Source organism: Sceloporus occidentalis, unplaced genomic scaffold, assembly GCF_023333645.1.
Source record: "Sceloporus occidentalis isolate IW3139 unplaced genomic scaffold, rSceOcc1.0.p SCAF_31, whole genome shotgun sequence".
In the NCBI taxonomy this organism is placed as follows: Eukaryota; Metazoa; Chordata; class Lepidosauria; order Squamata; family Phrynosomatidae; genus Sceloporus; species Sceloporus occidentalis.
In genome coordinates, this window is record NW_028317011.1 from 4,921,189 (window position 1) to 4,939,488 (window position 18,300).

General features: G+C 38.3%; 1 protein-coding gene across 1 annotated transcript in view; it reads right to left on the reverse strand.

Moving 5' to 3' along the window:
- The window catches only part of LOC149298762 (exocyst complex component 4-like), a 177,522-nt gene that overhangs the window by 47,215 nt on the left and 112,007 nt on the right, over positions 1 to 18,300 (reverse strand). Inside the window, exon 11 of the mRNA XM_089487081.1 lies at positions 4,920 to 5,139. Coding sequence (XP_089343207.1) covers positions 4,920 to 5,139 — 220 coding nt within the window. The remainder of the gene's footprint in view (positions 1 to 4,919; positions 5,140 to 18,300) is intronic.

An 18,300-nucleotide genomic window follows, 5' to 3' on the forward strand; every position in this document is an offset into this window, starting at 1 on the left:
GTGACCGATATGTAACCCTTTTATTAAGCTTAGAACGTATTTGTGGATACTGTGGAAAATCATATAGTGTAATGTTTTGTGGTATATGGATGGAGTTATACCAGTAGAGATCTTCTTGATTTAATTGTGGTATCAGGTACTACATTAGACAATAGATACCCATGAGTTAAATTGTGTATTATAGTGTCTTTATGTTGAATGTAGATGTATACATGAATAAGGAACTGTGTTCAATAATAATGGACACACCAAATTATTAAATATGCCCTATATCTATACATATTTGAATTAGGGATTTTGGTAGATTCAAATTCCACTGATTTGTCCATTTAATAATAATGGTGATTTAAAGTGAGTTGGTATTGCATGTTGCATTTGCAGGCACTTTTTTTAATGCTGCATCTATCGACATGCTTGGTTTTTAATGTGATGTATCTTTGTATTTTAATAATAAAAGTATATAATGTTTATGTTAGGGGTTAACATTTAGGAACATATTTGCACTGTCACTTTAAATTTTGGACTAGTTTAAATTTTGCACATTTGTTATTTGTACTTTTTGTACTATTTGCAGTTTGCACAATTCATTGCACATTATTGGTACTCTTTGTCAGTATGTCTAGTAAATACCTATATTCACTATATGACATATTGTAGATATATTTAACATTTATAGTTAATCCCCAATCATGTTTGCACATTATAAGCACTTTAAATTTAACATAATGAGCTCTTAGGGGCCTCAGAACATATTTCACATCATTTTAAAACATTTCTGATTGTGCACAAACTGAATAAACTGTGTTACTATAGTAACAGGAACACAATAATGTTACACTGCACTTCCGGGTATGAGCAGTGTTATTACACACATGTTCACTAATGGCATTGACACGCCGATTTCAGCACACACCCACTCACTTCAGATTGGTGAGTTCTCAAGCTATTTTTTTATAAATATGTGTTTGTTTTAGTTCAAATATATGTCCTGATGAAAGTCAGTAATGACTGAAACGTCGACTTGACTTTGAATAAAATGAAATTGTCAATTTAAAGACCTAGAGTGCTGACCATCTTTTTGAAAGTGTTTTATATATATATATATATATATATATATATATATATATATATATATATATATATATATATATATTACAAACATTTGGTCGAACCATTATCAAGTAACAACAGAATCTTTGTGATGGTCTATGAAAGGTATAGCAAATTTAAAAAGTTCTTATGTATATCTATAACCTCAGTGCATTTCTCCTACATGAAGAGCTGAGCTGGCCCTGCATAATACATAGCTAGGTCAGTTAAGTAAAGGATCAGGCTTTCCATAATACAGATACGGCTTTCTGGTTTAGTGGAGTAAACTATAATGGGGAGGAAGATTAAGAGTAGTTCTGATGCATACAATTACTAGAAGATGAAAAGAAGCTTTCACAGAACTTCTCTAAACAATCAAAATAAATATGTAGTGAAAAAAATTAAACAGCTACATTTTGGTCATACATAACATTTATGTGAGGTTTGAGGTTTTTAAAGCGGGAGAAAATGGGCAGTCTAGATATGCCGAATGGCTCTTATGTACCACCAAATTCTATGTTTCTATGATCGGTGGGAATGTCTCCTGACAACTCAATTGAACATAATGAGCACTGTGCATCCGCTTGTGAGATTGCTAAACCCTGCTCAGTATGAAAACGTAGGCCCTTTGTCTTCTGTCACCTGTAAAATAGAGTTATTCTTGGTTTTGGTAAGTACAGCCTTATATGTTCAGCTCTGTCAAACATATAAAAACCATATATCTTTTATACGGAGGATAGATCAGTTGAGGAAAGCTTAAAAATCTTTTACAGCCAAAAAAACTTTACAGTGGTGAGCTATTGATTGCAACTCCAGCTGACAATTCGCTACAACATTAGTGCTTGGATCTGCAGAAGTGAGAACTCCACCATGACAAGAAAATCAATGTGTCAGCTTGGGAAGAAACAAGGGAACAGTCTGTCGATCGGAGGGGAACACGGGTTACTGCCAGGGAAATGTTCTACAGAGGAAAGTGTTTAAAATCTTTCCAACCAGATCCTGATTAAATCACCCAGACTGTAGCTGTTCATTTCACGGGGCAGCAGAGAGGAGGTAAACATAAGGTCCTGGAACAAGAGGGGTTTGGGCTGCTGAAATGTCAAGGAAAAATGAATTGATCGTGACCCAATTTAGATGTAACGGGGAGACTCAGAGGATCAAGATTTACACGAGTTTCCACATGACCTAAGATTTTAGCATCTATTTTTTGTTTATTAATGTACCTGATTAGACTGCACAGCACAAACTCAACTGTTTATGTGCTTCACACAGAAGTCATTAACAATGGGGTTTTATCCACAAAAAGCAGAAGAGTTGCAGCTTCCACTCAATCTTCAAATTGCATTAGGCCCATCCAGGGGACTTTTTCCTGCAAGGAGAGTTCAGCTGATCTGGTATAATGCATTGCTGGAACAGTGGGATTTTCTCTATGAATAATATGCATTAAGTGTACCAACGTGTAAAACTTCTTACCTGCAAACTCCTGGTTTTGTGAATAAAAGGGATAGATGACAAAAAAAAAATGATAAATATGTAGATACTGATATCTGCAACACGAAACAATTATGTTCTTGTATTACATGTTTTACAAAGTTTATATTTCATTCATGACATTCAGACATCCCTACTTGGCATACAGTAAACCATCTGGATACACTCACAGTTCTCCATAGCTGAATTTAAAATAGAGGACTTGCTACACATATTTAGTGCAAACGCCTTGATCTTCCTGTTATGAAACTTGCTGTTATCCCCTACTTGCATCATTTATATGCAATCAGCATTTTTTTTTTGCTTTCGGCAGACAGATTGCCACCTGATCAGAGTAATCTCTGTGACCAGGTTTCTCTCACATTTCTCCAACAGAAGGGGGGGGAACAAGAAGTGTGGGAGAAAGTGCTTGGAAAGTACACACAGACCTCCACCAGAATATGGTGGCTGCTAAGGGGGCCCTTGGGCAGCTTCCATAAACCTGCAAGGTAAGCCTGGGCCAGTTGTGCATCCAACGTGCAGGTGGGTCACATGGCAGAGAATTGTGTTTTTGTTTGTTTTGTTTTTTAACTTCCCTTTAATTGTGTTTTCGGATTAAAAAATAAAACACTTAATTCAGCATTATAAAAGTCTAACAACGAGAATAGTACAAGAATCATGTAAGCAAGCATGTTAACAATAATCATCCCTCTCCAAATCTGCCCCACCCCCCATACGTATCATAGTAGAGAATTGAAAAAGTTGTTTTATAAATAAAATTCTATTTTTGATGATATAAGTTCTTTGATGAACAAAAAAAAGATGGGTGTGACAAATGTATTATACAGTAATGGTGATTCCCCTGCCAATGCATAAAATGCTGAAATAATTGAAATTAGCAGTTGAACCTCATTACAGAACTGTGAAAAAATAATAGATCCTTCTGTATTTGGTTAAATCCATACACATGTTTGATTTCTGAGGGTTCCCCCAGGGGTAAAAGGCTCTAGACCAGGGGTCTATTTTTGTCTTGTCTTTAAATAACAGCGTGTTCGTAAAAATAAGCAGATTATAATTGTAACACCACCCACAGCGACATAACAAAAAGTATGGGAACTCATCAACTTTCTAAAAGCCGTTATATTGACACAGACCACTTCTGTACTAGACCCTACTGCATGGGTAGTCAATTTTGGAGTTGAGGTTATGCATGTGAATATGGGTATTCCAAGGAGTTTGGGTGTTCAGTTTACTAAACACTTCTTGAATGCACTCTACTGTGAGGAATGAGAAGAAATCTAACAAAAATGGGGGAAGGCGGTAGAATAATTGATGCAGGGTACAGATAAGACAAGGAATATACAAGTGAAAAACAGGACTACTAAGGAAGGGAACAGAAATTTTCATGAAGCGGTTTACGAAAATACCATGCAGGTGGAGGAGAACCTCCATTATCTATTAGGAGGTGAAGCATCATTTGGCTCTGAATTCAAAACAAGTGTTTACATTTATGAAAAATTGTGAAATGCAAAGTAAAATTGCTTCTCAAAACCTGCTGAGGAGTGTAATTTCAAATGTCAAATTCTATGAATGGTTGGAGGCTTATGCATGCTATACTCTATATAAACTACACAGCATTTGTGAATATGAAACTGTGGCCTTTCCCAATGGAATTCACAACAAGACCTCAGGCCCATTTCCTACACGTGTACTGTAAACTGTTTCGGCAGCCTAACGTAGGCATCTGGTAATGTTCATGGGCTGCATGACCTTCCATTCATTGTGCTTATAATACACTACATGATTCAATCTCAACTCATTGTTATATTTTGTTTCTTTTCTATTTTATTTGTATCATATCATATGGTACATATTTGACTAAATGTGAACCTGCCGCCTACAACTGAACATTTGTTAGAGCATATAAATTGTCATGGTTTAGCAGTTGTGGAGCCAAGCCATATTCTTTATTGTATTATATACATTACTTAGTAGATCACCATAGCATGCATGATATGCAACTGTTTTTTCACATAATATCTTCACAGTGCAGGACTGTATTTTAGTTACTGTACTTTAATGCAACAAACTTGGGACACCCACTGAATGATGAAAATACCAATATTAAAAATGCCTATAAGTAGAACACTTTTTTCATTATCAGCTCCATCCTTCCTAACCCCTCATCTTCTGTGACTCGAATTATAGCAACATTTTGCGCACATTTATACCAGACTTTGGTTGTACGTATCAAATACATTTTATAGATTGACTAAAAAAGCTGTTTTATATATACATATCTATATACACACACACACACACACATATATACATATGTAAAAGGATAAATTCCCTCCTACCTGTAATAGAGGACGTTGAACTCCCAGGTTTTTCATGGTATCAGCACTAGCCAATATCTTCAAAGGATCAGACACCTTGGTGACTCCTTCAATTTCTTTGTTGATCTCTGTCAAGACCTGGTGTAAAAATATATTCTTGATGTATATGGTGAGAAACTCACGCAAAGGACACTGCTTGGCCGGTCCCAAACCCATTGCGTGTTCAATCTCTTGGATAAACCTGGGGAGAGAAATAGAAATGGGTGGAGTATGAGCCAACTGAACAACATTGGATTGAACATCCATGTCTCAAACTGTGGTCAACATGACTAAAGTAAAACAGTGCTGGATTTGTTTTGCTAAATAACGAAGTAAGCAGGGACATACATATATGCACATACACCAGATATATTAATACATATTTGCATGCATGGAGTAGAGGGTGGGGTTGAATTTACTACAAAGGTTAAACAGAAGTAAACAGTTTCACTTTTTCATGTTATAAGTAATTAAAACCTATTTCTCGAACATAAGCTGTTAATCATTGGAATGAATCTTGGACACTTCCCAGGTGGGATGTGTAAGTGTTTTAAAGTAGCTGTGTGTCTGTCTTTAAACCAGTAGTCTGCAATACTACAGATTAAATAAAAAGATGGGGAAGCCCACATGGGCCAAGTGGCACTTATCTATATTCAAGTTCTTTGTAAGAAGCCCTCTCTTCTGGGAGAGCGGACTTCATTATTATCAGATTAGTTATGCTACAGTTGCACACGCTTCTGCCGGCTTATTTCAATCAGATAATAATGGCATAATAACTGGCTTTGTGTCTGTCAATCCAATTACTTCCTACTTTGTATGTGCAGACATTCTATTAAAACCCGCAGACACATGTCAGACTTTATTAGTACCATCCGATTGTATAATTAGCTTCCACATAGGAGGAGCTGATCAATGGGAACCCAAATTCGGCACCTCATTTGCTAAAGAAAACAAAATAAATAAAAACATCAGGAACACAAACCAAGCGTTATCTATTAAACAAACTACATTCTAATTGCAAGCAAAGTTGTGCAGAAATACACATATATGGGATTAATGTGAATATGAAGTACATTTAAAAAGACATATCTTTATAATGTACAAAAATCAACAGACAAGGGAAGATCTGTTCCTGTTTCACCCCACACTGCCACCGGCAGTTTCCCAAATTATCCCGGTGACCTGCATTCCTTTGATCATAGCTTGCATTAGTCAAATATGTAGGGTAAGGTTATAATTTAGGGATTTTTTTTAATGAAAGAGCTATTGAGAAAATCTATTTGCCCAATATATTGGATCTCTCTTTTTTGTTGGTGACTCTCAGTCCGGCAACCGTAACACTCCCAGAGCTGGCCTTAAGTGTTCTGGTGCCCTGTGCGTACTACTCCTCTGGCGCCCCCCTTCTCACTGCACCCTCCCGCCCCTTCTCACTTCTTCAGCATGAAACGCCGGCACCGCGACGGAGTCACGGAGAGTGAGGGGCGCGGAACGGTTGCTGCAAAACTTCACGAGCGACCACTCCGCACCCCTACCCAGGACCTAAATTGAAACATCGTTTTTTTGTTAAATAAAAAAAAAACAAAAAAACGATACTTTAATTTAAGTCCCGGGCAGGTGCCCCTGTTGCCATGGCGCCCTGCGCGGCCGCACACCCCTAAGGCCGGCCCTAAACACTGTAATTGCTGAAACACCTGTACTTCTGGGCCATACTTCCTGATGCTAACTATTGGTTTTACACATGCATTACATTTATCCCTGAGTTATATTAAAGCATGACAATCCTTTTAGCAAGTCTGAGTGTTCCACACTTTTCACCACGTAAAACACTTTCCAAGAGGTCCTATGAAAAGGTAATGGAAAAAAAGGACACAATGAGTGTTGAGGTCTTCAGTATCAAAGTGTTGAGGTCTTCAGTATAATTTTAGCCTGAAGAGTTTTGTTGTCTTAGAGATAACTGTGACGGAACCCTCCATCACTGGGGCCACTGGAGAGGCCTGAGAGCCAGCATCCTCCTTGTTGGCTATGGGCCCTTGCTTTGTAAAGACTTCTGTGTCTACCCCCAAGAAGTATATCATCTCATCACTTGCTGAGGGGATTATCTCTGGCAGACAGAGGTTGGGACTCCATTGTATTGTTAATCCCTTTACTGATCCTGTTGTCTTGATTTATGTTAATGTGCTTTGCTGGCTATACCCAGCCATGTGTGTGAAAAATAAAGTAGTCTTCGTTTTGGTTATACCCTACACTGAGTCTCGGCTAGTGACTGGGAAACCTGGGAAAGAGTGTGTTGTCCCAGGCTAAGGGAGCACAAGTCAGCGGAGGTAGTTGGTCGGACTATCCAGCTCCATGATAATAATTTAGCATTACTTTTTCTTGTGATGTTGCAAGTTTCTTTGGTGTAAGCGTTTGCCCGGTGGAACGGGCCGGGACAGGTCCAGATTGACTTAGGGGCTGACAGAGCTGCAGCTCCAGGCCCCACTTTAAAATAAGCCCAGTTAGGACCGGAACGACTGGGCCTATGCGGCCTCTACGGCCGCATTAACGCAGGGCATAACGGGGCACCTGCCCCTTAAGCCCGCAGCAACTGCGACCGGGTCCGCCACTCTTAGGGGCCGGGAAGCCCCCACCAGGGCCGGCCGCACAGGGTTTAAATTAAAACACATGGGGGGGGTTAACTTTATTTAACATCCTCCATGTTAAATAAAGTTAAAAAAAAAAACCCAGATGTTTTAATTTAAGCCCTGTGCGGCCGCAGACCCCTAAGGCCGGCCCTGGTGGGGGCTTCCCGGCCCCTTAGAGTGGTGGACCCGGTCGCGGCGGGCTTAAGGGGCCCTGCGTCAATGTGGCCGTAGAGGCCCAGTCAGTCCGGTCCTGACTGGGCCTATTTTAAGGTAGGGGCCTGGAGCTGCAGCTCCATCAGCCCCTAAGTCAATTCGGCCCTGTCGCAGTTGCTGCTTGCTCCGTCAACAAGGTAAGTAGGGTGAGAGAGGGGGGTGCAGTGAGAAGGGGCAGAGGGGGGTTAGATAGTGAGAAAGGGGGAGAGGGAATAGATAGTGAGAGGGGGTACATATTGAGAAGTGGGGAAGGGGGTACATAGTGAAAAGGGGGAACATAGTGAGAAGGGGCAGATAAGATGGGAGAGGGGGTAGTGTGAATGCGTATGAGAATGAATGAATAAATGTGTGGATGAATTGTGTGAATGCGTATGACAATTAATGAATTCATGTGTGGATGAATTGCTTGAATGATTTGTGAGACTGCATTAATGAATGCGTTAATGATTTGTGTGAATGAGTGAGTAAATGCAAAGATGGTACATGAAGGGTGGGCTTTAACAATAAATAAATAAATAAATAAAAATGGGCTGCTCAGGCTTAAATGCCCGGGCCTATTTTTTGTCCCAGTCTGGGCCTGATCACTGCCACTGCTGAGGTGACAGTGCTGTGCCTGAGCCAAACAGCCCACATGAACTAATTCAAATAAATGCATTTGTTTTTTGATTTTCTGTATCTGAATTACCACATATGCTTGTACAGCAGCCACCTATTTGCTTCTCCTTCCCTGCCTGCCAGAAAACAAACCATGCAATGGACTCACATGCCGACAGGACCAGTTTTAGAGTAACAGCACAATTTGAAGTTGTATCGTTCTGTTCCATTGAACAGTAAAGGCTCATCATATGTCGCACACATGCCAACGCTTGAACATAGCCAGAGGAAGAATTGATGAAGGGAAGGGTTAGCATTAACAGAGACACACTTTGCTACAGGAAATTAAAAAAACCAACCACTACAACCAATCTCTAACATCTTCAGTATCAGACATTTCACTCAAAATTTCTTAAAGTAACCATTAAAACCAGATTAAATTGAACCAGTCACTTCCATAAACTGTACATCTTTCCAATCAATATACTAAATAAAACTATATGATGGCGCTGGAAGTATCTGCACGTACTTCTAAGCATTGTGGAGACCACAAATTGTGACCAAATCATGAACTCCATTTGAAAAAATGCAACCTCACACTCACAAGGAACCTCCCCCATGTTTCATTGTTGCCTGCAAACACACTCAAGCACTTTGGCAAACTGCTGCTGTGTTTTCATGAATAGTTGAGTCCCTTTGCTTTGTTTATTAAGTCAGAGGTATGACTTTTTGGCCACAAGTCTTCCATGAAGACCACTTCAGACCAGACTTCTCCGGACAGTAGATGGGTGTACCATGCTCCCACAATTCTTGCCAATGCTGATCTGATGGCACTGCTAGGTATTCCTTGGCCTACCACTGTCCTCAGCATTGCCAATCTCAGACAGAACATTTGGAAACACCTGTCTGCCTTTAAATTTCTTACTGGGAGAGGCCTTGTGTCTTGTTGGTGTGCTCGGTCTTGTCAAGGTGAATGACTTTTGACATTAAACTGTCTTCAGCAACCTCACCTTGTTTGTGACTCTAGTTGTTCCTCACCCAGGATTATTCCTCCTGCACAGCTGCTTCAGTTTCAGTTAATGATTGTCTTTCAACCTACATATTACATTTATGATTAGCACCTGTTTGGGATAACATCTGGGTTTTATTTTTAGTTAATATGATCTTACAGTATAAAGTAATGGAAGGGGTGTACTTATTACAAGTATCAGTTTGATTTCTCCTGTTTTTCTATCCCTCCCAATCTCTCCAACTTGCTGATGGCTTGTGGCAAGTTTCAGAAAAAACATACCAAAAATGTTCTCATCTGGGTGTGGAGGAGGCGGCAAAGACGTTAAGTAAGGCCTTTGTGCATGAAATTGTGATTAATTCCATAATCTGTTTTTGTTGGCTCTGTGTGTCTTGGGAGCAGAGATAAAAATCTGGAACATGAAGACCCTTAGCTTTTCATTCAAATTAAATAAAAAGAGGAATCTGACAGCATGGAAATGACATTAGGACTTAATCAGGGAATGAAGTGAGAATTCAGTGCTGTGCAATCATTTTGTTGCCTGGGGGTATGGCGCAGAGGTGTTAACTCCCCTGACTACAGTACAGAATTAAATTATTCTACACGACTGTAGTGGGCATAGATTTAGCTATATATGCACGTAGGATGCTATACTTTTGAGAAGCATTAAATTGCAAGCAAACTGGTTGAAACATTCTCCAGTTTAACCATCTGTATTATCCAATCTAGCCATAAAAGCCAACAAAGACTTTTCATTGTTCTGCTTACAATGTAATTTTACAATCCAAATAGATAGGGAAATATGATATCCACACATGGTGGATCTTTTCCAGTCCAGTCTGCTAACATAATAACAAAACTTTATTCACACCCACCCAGTCAGTGGTCTTCTCTGGGTAGTCCATCTATGGCATACACTGAGCTCTCTAGAATGGTAAGCAACTAAGCCTTAGAAGATCTTTCATTTTATCATTCCCTCCACACATGTTTACTCACATAAAGGAACTTCTTTCAGGTTTTATGGCAACAATTTACCAGTGTCTGCTTTTTTTGTGTCACATGACATGACAAATGATGCAACATTTTACTTGGCTAAATAATTATCTATAGGAAAAGTTTGGGTCATTCAACAGAACTAGATTGTAAGTCTGCAAGAGCAGGGCCCTCTTCTCCTTTGCACCAGTTTGTTATTGTATGCGTTTCTAAATTGTTCTTCTGATTATAACAGCGCTGCGGAATCTGCTGGCGCTTTATAAGTAAATGTAATGTAAATTTTGATGTAACTAGAAATTCGCAAGGTGGGTGAAAACAGTTGCTTTAATGTTAGGTAGGTAACATATGACTATCGCCAATGTGCAGGTCACTTTATGAAGTTGATAGTTTTTTTTGGCTTTTTTTTTAGGAGTTCTCTAAGATGATGCATTTCCTCCATACCATTAACAGTGTCATGTGTTGTTCTCCAAAATGTAATATGCTTTCCGTCATCATAAAAATAAGGGCACACATAGAGTGCAAAGAACAAAGGACTCATTTAAAAAGTCTGCTTGAAAACACAAGCACAAAAGGACAAACATTTAAGCTGCTTCAATAGGCATGGTTTTTGTCACCTCATTTCCTCTTATAATAGTCAACGAAATAAAAGATGCAGAAAAAGGGAGATAAAGGGAATTGGGTGTTAAACAGAAAGTGAAATAAGGGGGCCTGGTACGGTAAAGTGTGTGCTCTAATTAGATGCTGTCTGAAGCAATCACAGGTTGCAACGCTTCATACACATGTAGTGCAATGAAAGACAGAAAGCATTCTTACACTGCATCCATTCTTCCATGTAACCGCACAGCATTACACTGACAATATGTTCCTAATTATAGAGATTTCCGTCCCTTATGAGCTTATTACCCTAACAATAGAAATGCAAATTAATATGCTCATTTTATTATAAAAGCTGGCAACATAGAGGTTAATTTTTTCTAAATTGCAATATTTTATTCGCAGCTAATTATACAAGGAATACCATTCCTGATCATAGAGTTAAAATGATTTGATGAACACAATTGTCAAAGCACATGTAGCTCTATCAGTAACTGATTTGGCTTTGAAAATTAAATTAGATATACTCTGAATATTTGTAATTTGATGACCATTTAATCTCAATTTATTTGAATGATACCAGTATATACCCCAGTTATACCCAGTACCATGTTATCAAATAAGAAAACCATGGAGTCTGGAATACTCTGTGGTTCACATCAATATGAGATCCATGGAAAATTAAAATAATATAACATTGCTCTGTAGTGATACAAAAAACAGGATACACATTGGTGGGTTATGTATAAAAAGTAATTCTGGTGTTACACTTACTCAAAACCAGTGAATAAGAGTAAGGTCTTACAGTACCTACACAACTGGGAAGACTAGATGGGCCAAATCATTCTCATCTGCCATCAAATTGTGTGTAATAGGTAGGATTCTCTTCAATAAAGATATACATTTCTGTATTTTGATCCTTCAAACACCTCACACAGATATAGCTTTTTGGCCAAAACTTGAATGCCTGAAACATCACTCTGGTTTCAACATCATAGTGTGGGAAAGGTTCTCGTCTACAGGGTACGAGTATTTCTAAGGCAGAATGGAAGGAACAAATCATAGGGAAACACTGCAAGCGGACCTGCTTTAGGCAACTTAAAAACTGAAGGTTGGGAGGAAAATCACTATTCAGCAGGACAATCATCCCAAGCACATCCACGGTTTGGAAACTGAGTGTTTCACTGAACAACCTGAAACACTTCTGTCTGGAAGAATGGGTCATAATCACCCATAAACAGCATGCGCAAAGCTAAAAAGTTCTTACAACAAAAAGACAAGATATAGGTGTACCTTTTGGAATTCAATAATATCAGGCAGTTATATATGAATTTTGCAAGGCACTATATAAAATGTATGTGAATAAACATAAGAACATTAAAGCTTAATTATTCAACAAGGCCTTAAAGATTTAGTCCATTCATTTTAAAAGTTGCCACCATAGCTGTTCATGAATATAAACAGTGTGGTGACAAAGAAGTACAAATAACAATTATTTGGAGAGTAATTACTTTGTTAACTGTCGGGCTATGTTGACACATTTAACTTAATAACCCTCTAATTGGAATTTTATGTACCAGTGTTAATCATGGTTTCAGCATCATCAACAGCTTCCTCTGCCAACTATACCCGCAAATCGGTCTTGTCAGTATTGATACCCTCATAATATCTTCGATATCCTGTCCAAAGGAAATAAGCTGAGGTTTGCCGTTACATTCACAGTGCTTTTGTTGAAATCTGCTTACAATGTACTACACAAGATTTTCCAGCTATAATAAGATATACAGATATCAGTGTTTACTTGCTAGAGAGAATAAGCCCAAAATCACCCCAAAAATGACCTGCCTTCTCTCACTAGGAGCCAGGGAGCACATAGTGTGTAGAATACACAGTAAAAATCTAAAAAGCTTTGTGTATAAGGACATAATCTTAGAAGCCAGCACGATAGACTTCTAAATCGGTGCAGCTGTATTAGAACTGTGAGCTGAAAGGATTTAATTATACGGGCTGGGCACTCGGAACAGACGAGTAATTGAAAATAAAGCATAGAAATGCTAATAAATGCTATTGTGTCTGATGGAGAAAGACAGGAGATGTCTACATATAAGCAATTAAAGGGGTCTTCAAGCTAAAAAAGAGAGAATGTTCTTTCAAAACATTGTGATGATTTTATTTGTACACTCTAGGTCCCACCGGTTCCTGAATATAATTTTGAAAGCATTAAATGTTGCAATAAAATGTCTTAGCTGCTGTAATCAATTATTATGGGAAAAAAAGGTAGGCAACAAGCAGCTGTTTGGGTCTAGGCAGGCACAGACTGAGACGCTTTGTAATGACGACAAGGGCTCTTCACAGTGGAAAAAAGCATTATAGTCCTGGTTGGTGCTTCTCAACTCTGCTACTCGAGGTTCATTAACAGCTACAGTTGGTTTAATTAGCCACCCATTTAGTTTAACACTACTTCACAACTGCTGCAGTAGGGAAAACATAGAAATTGACAACACATAAGAACCATTTAGGCCCTCTAGTCTGCCCATTTTATGTGCTGTGGAAACCTCAAACCTTTGGTCCTTGGTCTTGTCTTATATTCAGGACAGCCTTATGTCTATACCATGCATGTTTAAAGTCGCCCACTCTGTGTGTTCACTAAGTGGCATTAAGTAATTTTTCTAGCCACTGTAAGTAGTATTTAATATATTTTTATTATAATATCTACACAGGAATAGGAGGAGAGCTACATGACTACCAAAATGTCCATGACTTACAGTGTCTACACACCCCTGTTAAAATGCCAGATTCTTGTGATGTTAAAGAATGAGAACTTTTTCCACCTTTAATAATGTGACCTATAATGTGAACAATTAAATTTTTTTGAGGGGGGCAATAACCTGGTTGCATAAGTGTGCACACCCTTAAACTAATACTTTGTTGAAAAACCTCTTTATTTTATTACAGCAGTCTTTTTTGGGTAAGAGTCTATATTAGCATGGCACATCTTGATTAAGATCCAAAGAATATGTATTTAAGATTAAATACTTCAAAAATTAATATACTGGTAGCCTTACAAAAAAATGTATATGAATGCGCAAAGCTACTTCTTTATGCAAGCTTTGCAATCGTTTCACACTAGAACACATCATTGAACTATGGGTTTGCAGGAATAACACAGGAGAAACTATATTTTGAAGCAGCTAAGTAAAAGTGAACTTTTTTGACTTCCCATTATTGCTGTAAGTTATCTTGATCTCGGCAGCTGTGTCCGAGTCAGCATTACCCCAGGCCAATGACTCATCGTGATGACATAAAGCAATATCTACTTTGATGACACCTTAACATTTCATCTATGTGTGACATGAGAGGAATAATAATACAGTTATTCAGTAACTCAACTTTTCAGTTGAAGTCACTCTGTGTAAAGCGTATGGATTATTCTCTTTAACTACACAACTGCTAATAGCCATTACATATAATGAAAGAAGAGGCCAGATTTCACAACGGTCTTTAATTTGAAGCTCAATTTATTCCATATAATAAAGGGTGGATCTGAAATAAAATTTATACTGAAACCAGAGGTTGTAGACTTGCTAATTAGGTGGTCCTGTGGGCAATTTCATAAAGCTCAGTGTAGCTATGTCATGAAAACAACCCTCAACTATCACCTGGATTTTTTTAACACATATTTACTAATATGTTTTAAGTACAATGTTGAGGCCTCCCTGCTCTTCACTATATCCCAGGACAGCTTTTATATCAGTTTCCTAGCTAATCCCCTTCTTCTTGATCTTGGTACTCTATCCAGTTGCATGTTTGATACCCTAATGATGCACACAGGATGCATTGCCTCACTGCTCAACCCTATATCCACATTCATATAAATGCACTAGTATGTGCAGCATTATGATGTGACCATATAGTTGAGTAAGGCTTGAACGACAAACCAAACAAAACGCTTTGCTGACTGGTCTCCCAAAACCCAAACAAGTTGTAACTACCAACTTAACAGTTCCATCCACCATGCTTAACAATGCCTTTAACTGCATGCAAATTTGAGCTTGGCTACCTATACTAGGACCAAAAAGAATTCTTATGTTAACAACTTGCACATACTCACTAGCATTCCCACCTAAGTCACTCAAGCAGCAGCCAACCACATATATTGTAGCAAAGCATAAGTGTTCAGATAGCATACACGTGATGGGCTGCTACTACTGCCATTGATTTCAATGAGAGCTCAGCTGTCATTGATTAGAATAGTTATGCTACAGAACATGTGCAAGACGTTTACTGCAGTATGCACCGAAACATCCCATTTTTATGTATCAAGATCTTTATAAAAGAAACGTGGTGGCATCATTTAGATTAATAATGAATGGAGGTGTATCCTTGAAAGTAACATTGCTTACTTAGGTTTTCTATTGTGATTTTTTATTTTTATGTTGTCTAAATCATTGTCTACTCAGCTGGAAGCGGTGCATTGACAGATGATCCATTACAGTACCAGGACCATAACTAGTTTATCTCATGGATTGTCCATCACAAAGTAGAGCTCCTAGTTATAGAAACCTGGTAACAAGTTGGGAAAGTAGACAAGCACTCCCTTAGGACAGACAAAACTGGGGCTCTGCTACTTGTGTAAACTCATCTGTAAGGTGTGGAGAGCAATACTCAGCAAAGTTTACAATCCTTTTGTAGGTTAAAAGTAACTGGCATGGGTGTGGAGGTAGAATGGAGTCACAGAGGGAACGCAGAAGAAACGGGATTATAAAGGTTTATAGTCTTTAAAACAAGTGTGCAGGAGAGCGGCGGTTTTAATTTGCTGTACATTATGAAGGGTCAACCTCGGCGACTATCTCCTGCATGAAGAGCTGGGCTAGCCCTGAATAATGCACACATCAGAATCTCACTGATATGACTATGACAACTCTCTTGCTAACTAACCAGCAAACACTTGTTTTAATGTAAAAACCACAATGTAAAAAAAAAAACCCGACTTTTGACTTATATCCCACACACATTTGTGTGTTACCTTGACATGGTAAACAAACTGTCCTAACATAAATGGGGGTAGCGTCTCAACAGATTTAAACAGTATCACACTGACATTGAAGAAGGATTGTAGACGAACAGTAGATTTTTGCTTCCAATGTCACGAGTACTGACCGCGATGGGTTAAGCCAAACTATTTTACCCCATATTATTTTTGCTCAGCGCCTGCATCGGTAAGATTGCATTATGTCACCGATGGCAGCTGACACATAACAAAACTGATGCCATGAGGTAGCAAAACTGAGTGCCATTTTAATCGAAGAAAATTTATAAAAATGCATAGCTCAAAGAAAACCTCTCACCTGCTCCATAATGGCTGAATGGTTTTGAAACCCTTCGCATTCAACTTGTATTAGAAAAAGGAAAATAAATGTACAGATAATAACAATTACAGATAAAATGTGTATGAAAGTCTTTACATTACAGCAGTTTCTCACAAGAAAAAAGCGTTAAAATAGTGATGAGATTTGTAATGAAGTATTCTGAATCGTTATCGCCAAGGCTAATTAACAGATTTAATAGACTTTCCAACAATGCTCATTAGTATAATTAACCAGCAGGTCCTTTCATTCTGTGGTCATGGGATGGAGCATGTGCGCCACAGATATTATTACATTAAGGCTTTCTATAGAGGATATTAGATCAGAGTTGCCAATTAGGCATTTTCTCTGCGTCAGTGCAGCTGCTGCAGTGGATACCGCTCAAGAAATCCAACACTTCTAACGTCAGCAAGATTGCTATGTGCCTTAACCCCTTCAGTCATACATAGACCCCTATTTGAAGGCCAAATCAGCTGAAGACTGATATGGTTTAATGAATAACCTGATACTAATTCGAAGCAGTATCTTGATGTACCTATGGCAGCTGCCATAGGTTTTTGCTTTGTTAGAGATGTGATAATATTCACAATTTTTGGCTGGCTCCTAGATCCAAACCAAATTTGACGACCCCTGGTATAAGTGTTGACGCAAAACCATTCATGCTTAGCCTTAGAGGGACTACAGACCCAGTAGTCTGTGTGCAGTAGTCTATGTACACAGGTAAAGCTACCATTAGTGGGATTAGAACTGAATGTTTCTAAGCTTGAATTCCTCTAGGCATTATGTTGGTAATCACAGGGAATCTTTGTCCTGAGATAAACATCCAAAAGCACACTGCAATGCACAGCAGCCTCCATCTATGTCAGATATATATGTAGCAGTATCTGGCAGTGCTCAATAAACTAATAGCCAGTCATAACTTAGTTATTTGTGTCTTTCCTACTGTAACTCAGAGCACAATTTTTCAAGCTGATCCAGAACTATAGATGTCGCTATGATTTAAGAGCCTGGGTATCCAACTATAACTCAGCAAGTGCATTATACCTCACTTGCTCAAAAATCCTGTCCCTCCACGTGTCTGGTATACTTTGGGGGTCGGCTGAAGACATCCATTTTTTTGAGCAATACAATTTAGAATTCTTAAAAATTAATACAAACATCCAGTAAGTTTAGGTACAAATGGTAGTATTTATTAAAGGGCCACAAACTCATCAGAAGCACAATGACTAAAGCTGTGCTTGAACCATAATGACATATAGTTGCATATGATGATATGTCATGCCATCATATGTAACAGTTCTTTTTGCCAATAGATATTTATCAATGAGATGGGGCACTTACTTTGGCACGATTGAGCGCCTTTTCTCTTACAGTTATGTTTTTAGGATTGGTGTCACATTCTAGAATATGTTGTCATAAAAATATTTAGATGTTGGATACAATCTCAATTTTTCTTAATTTCCTGTTTTCAACCTTGCAACATTTCTTTTATAAATCACCCTCTGTGAATCACCAAATGATTTTGATTTTATTACATGGTTTTAATAAATGGGTTAATATATATATATTTTATGAGTTGTGAAAAAATATATTTAAAACAAACATTCTCTAGTATTCACACAACACATCTTGGTGGCCTTTGATGAAAGTCCTGTAACGTTCTTTAAAATGCCAGTAGCCAAGTATAAAGCAATACTAGCTGGTTCTTGTCCTATATTTCCCAGCACTGCTCTCATCTAGAAGTTTAATTACTTTTCTTAGACATGGACGAGACGCACGTCGACTAAAATTGAGTCTCCAGAAACTCCTGACATTCCTTCTCCTACTTTCTTTTTCTTTGTCGGTTGCGAAATCTCATAAACTTCCCAGGTTTATTAATAAAGCGAAGGCTGGTGTTTCTGTCAGCCTGGGGTAAAGATTGTTCTAGAGTTATCAAAACTACATTATTAAAAATATATATAATATTAACATGT